Source organism: Poecilia reticulata, unplaced genomic scaffold (genome assembly GCF_000633615.1).
Source record: "Poecilia reticulata strain Guanapo unplaced genomic scaffold, Guppy_female_1.0+MT scaffold_256, whole genome shotgun sequence".
Classification (NCBI taxonomy): domain Eukaryota; kingdom Metazoa; phylum Chordata; class Actinopteri; order Cyprinodontiformes; family Poeciliidae; genus Poecilia; species Poecilia reticulata.
In genome coordinates this window covers 202,934-204,754 of record NW_007615040.1, presented here as the reverse complement: position 1 = coordinate 204,754, position 1,821 = coordinate 202,934, and the positions used below count along the sequence as shown (strand labels likewise).

The 1,821-nt window shown below is 39.4% G+C and overlaps 1 protein-coding gene across 5 annotated transcripts in view; it reads left to right on the top strand.

Moving 5' to 3' along the window:
* The window catches only part of csnk1a1 (casein kinase 1, alpha 1), a 69,732-nt gene that overhangs the window by 1,589 nt on the left and 66,322 nt on the right, over positions 1–1,821 (top strand). For all 5 annotated transcript variants that reach the window (XM_008402774.1, XM_008402772.1, XM_008402771.1 and 2 more), the window contains exon 3: positions 1,105–1,231. In XM_008402774.1, the coding sequence (XP_008400996.1) occupies positions 1,142–1,231 (90 nt within the window). In that variant the 5' untranslated portion in view covers positions 1,105–1,141. The remainder of the gene's footprint in view (positions 1–1,104; positions 1,232–1,821) is intronic.

The window sequence follows — 1,821 nt, the reverse complement described above, 5'->3', positions numbered from 1 at the left end:
GTAGCACATAGCGGCGATCTAGCAGCAAAAGCAGAGCCGGTGTCTGACACCACTAACCCGAAGACTTGAGTTATTTTTCAAGTTATTTGCTTTCTGACCATCATGCTCTTCCGGGTGAGTGTTGGAAGGTGTGCTCTGCTTCACCTGCTGCCTGGCCGCTCCGTATGTCTTTTTGTTTTCTGCAGTGAACGTCGATTTAGCCAAACTTCGTCAGGTGTTGTTTTTTTAAATGTCATATTAGCTTCGTTGTGTTTTGACGTGCTTCACCCCCCGAGGTATTTCTGCGTTGCAACACGCAAACTTCCCCATTCACTCTGAGCGTTGAAGTTTCTCACCACATCACTTAGGATTTGTTGCTGCGTGCTTGCAGTGTGAAGGAAAGAGGAGATRAGCTGCACACACAGGCTTCTAAGTGAGATACAGATGATGGGTTTTGGTGATTTCTCAACACCAGACAATCATACACATATTCACAGAAATCGGCAGATTATGATCAGTGGCCGATCGATTGGAACACCTCTAATATCTATGTGTTTATACAGCTCTGGAAAAAAATAAGAGACCACTCAAAATAATCAATTTGTCTTTACTTTTTGTATACGTTTGGGTAAAATGAACATTTCTCTTTTATTCTATGTACTACTGACATCATGTCTCCAAAATTCCAAGCAAAAATTTAGTATTTAATTACAGAAAATGAGAACTGGTCAAAATAACGAAAAAGATGCAGTGCTTTCAGACCCCAAATAATGCAAAGAAAACAAGTTTTTATCCATTTAGAAACAATACTAATGTTTTAACTCGGGAAGAGTTCAGAAATCAATATTAGATGGAATAACCTTGAGGTTTTCAATGATGTTCAGTRGTCTCTTAAATGTTTCCAGGGCTGTGTATAGATGTGTTTGTATATGTGTGTGTTTACATGAGAGTGGGAGATCAGTGCTGCTGTCAGTTTAATGTTACATTAAACTTGTGTGAAGTTAATGTGGTGGTCATGTGCTTAAGTCATTATGCAGCTACAAGTAAGATTTTTCAGATCAAAAACAGCATGAACTCAATTAACTGTCACATGCACATTGCAAAATATTTTTTTTGTGTCATCAGGTGGTATGGCCAGGAGAAAGACTACAACGTCCTAGTCATGGACTTGCTTGGACCCAGTTTGGAGGACCTATTTAACTTCTGCTCTCGACGATTTACCATGAAAACTGTCCTCATGCTGGCAGACCAAGTAAGTAAAATTGCACTAATTAACCCTAACCCATAAAGCTTGTTTTGGGTATCCAAAACACTCTCTGTAGCCCTTATTAAAARCTTATTAACTTATTAAAAGCTCAACAGACACAAAATGGAAACGCTACTAAAGCCACACAAATTAAGTCTCGTGTTTGTCCCTCTATATCCAGCAGAGAGGCGCAGTTTAGCGTATTTAACTCATCAGGCAGGGCATGTCCAAGATTGTTTGAGTCATTGAGCAGAATTTGACTTGGGAGCCCCTCAAATATCAGCAATACTAACAGCATTTCAACACAATTTTAGTCAATTCTGGGAGGAGAGTAAATTAATTGGCCAACCTAAAAAGCAATCGGTGATAATTGTAATTTACTGAGATATATTTGGGAACAAACAGAGCTCAAACTCAAAAATTAAACTCACAGCATCAGATTGTCACTGTGGTTACTAAACAATCTTACTATCTAGATCAGTGTTTCTCAACCTTTTTTGGCCCAGCGCCCCCACAGCCTTCATCCAGGTCCCTCACCCCCCCACCAAAGAGTTTGCAGGCTACTTTGCACTGACTATTATTTTATCACTAATATT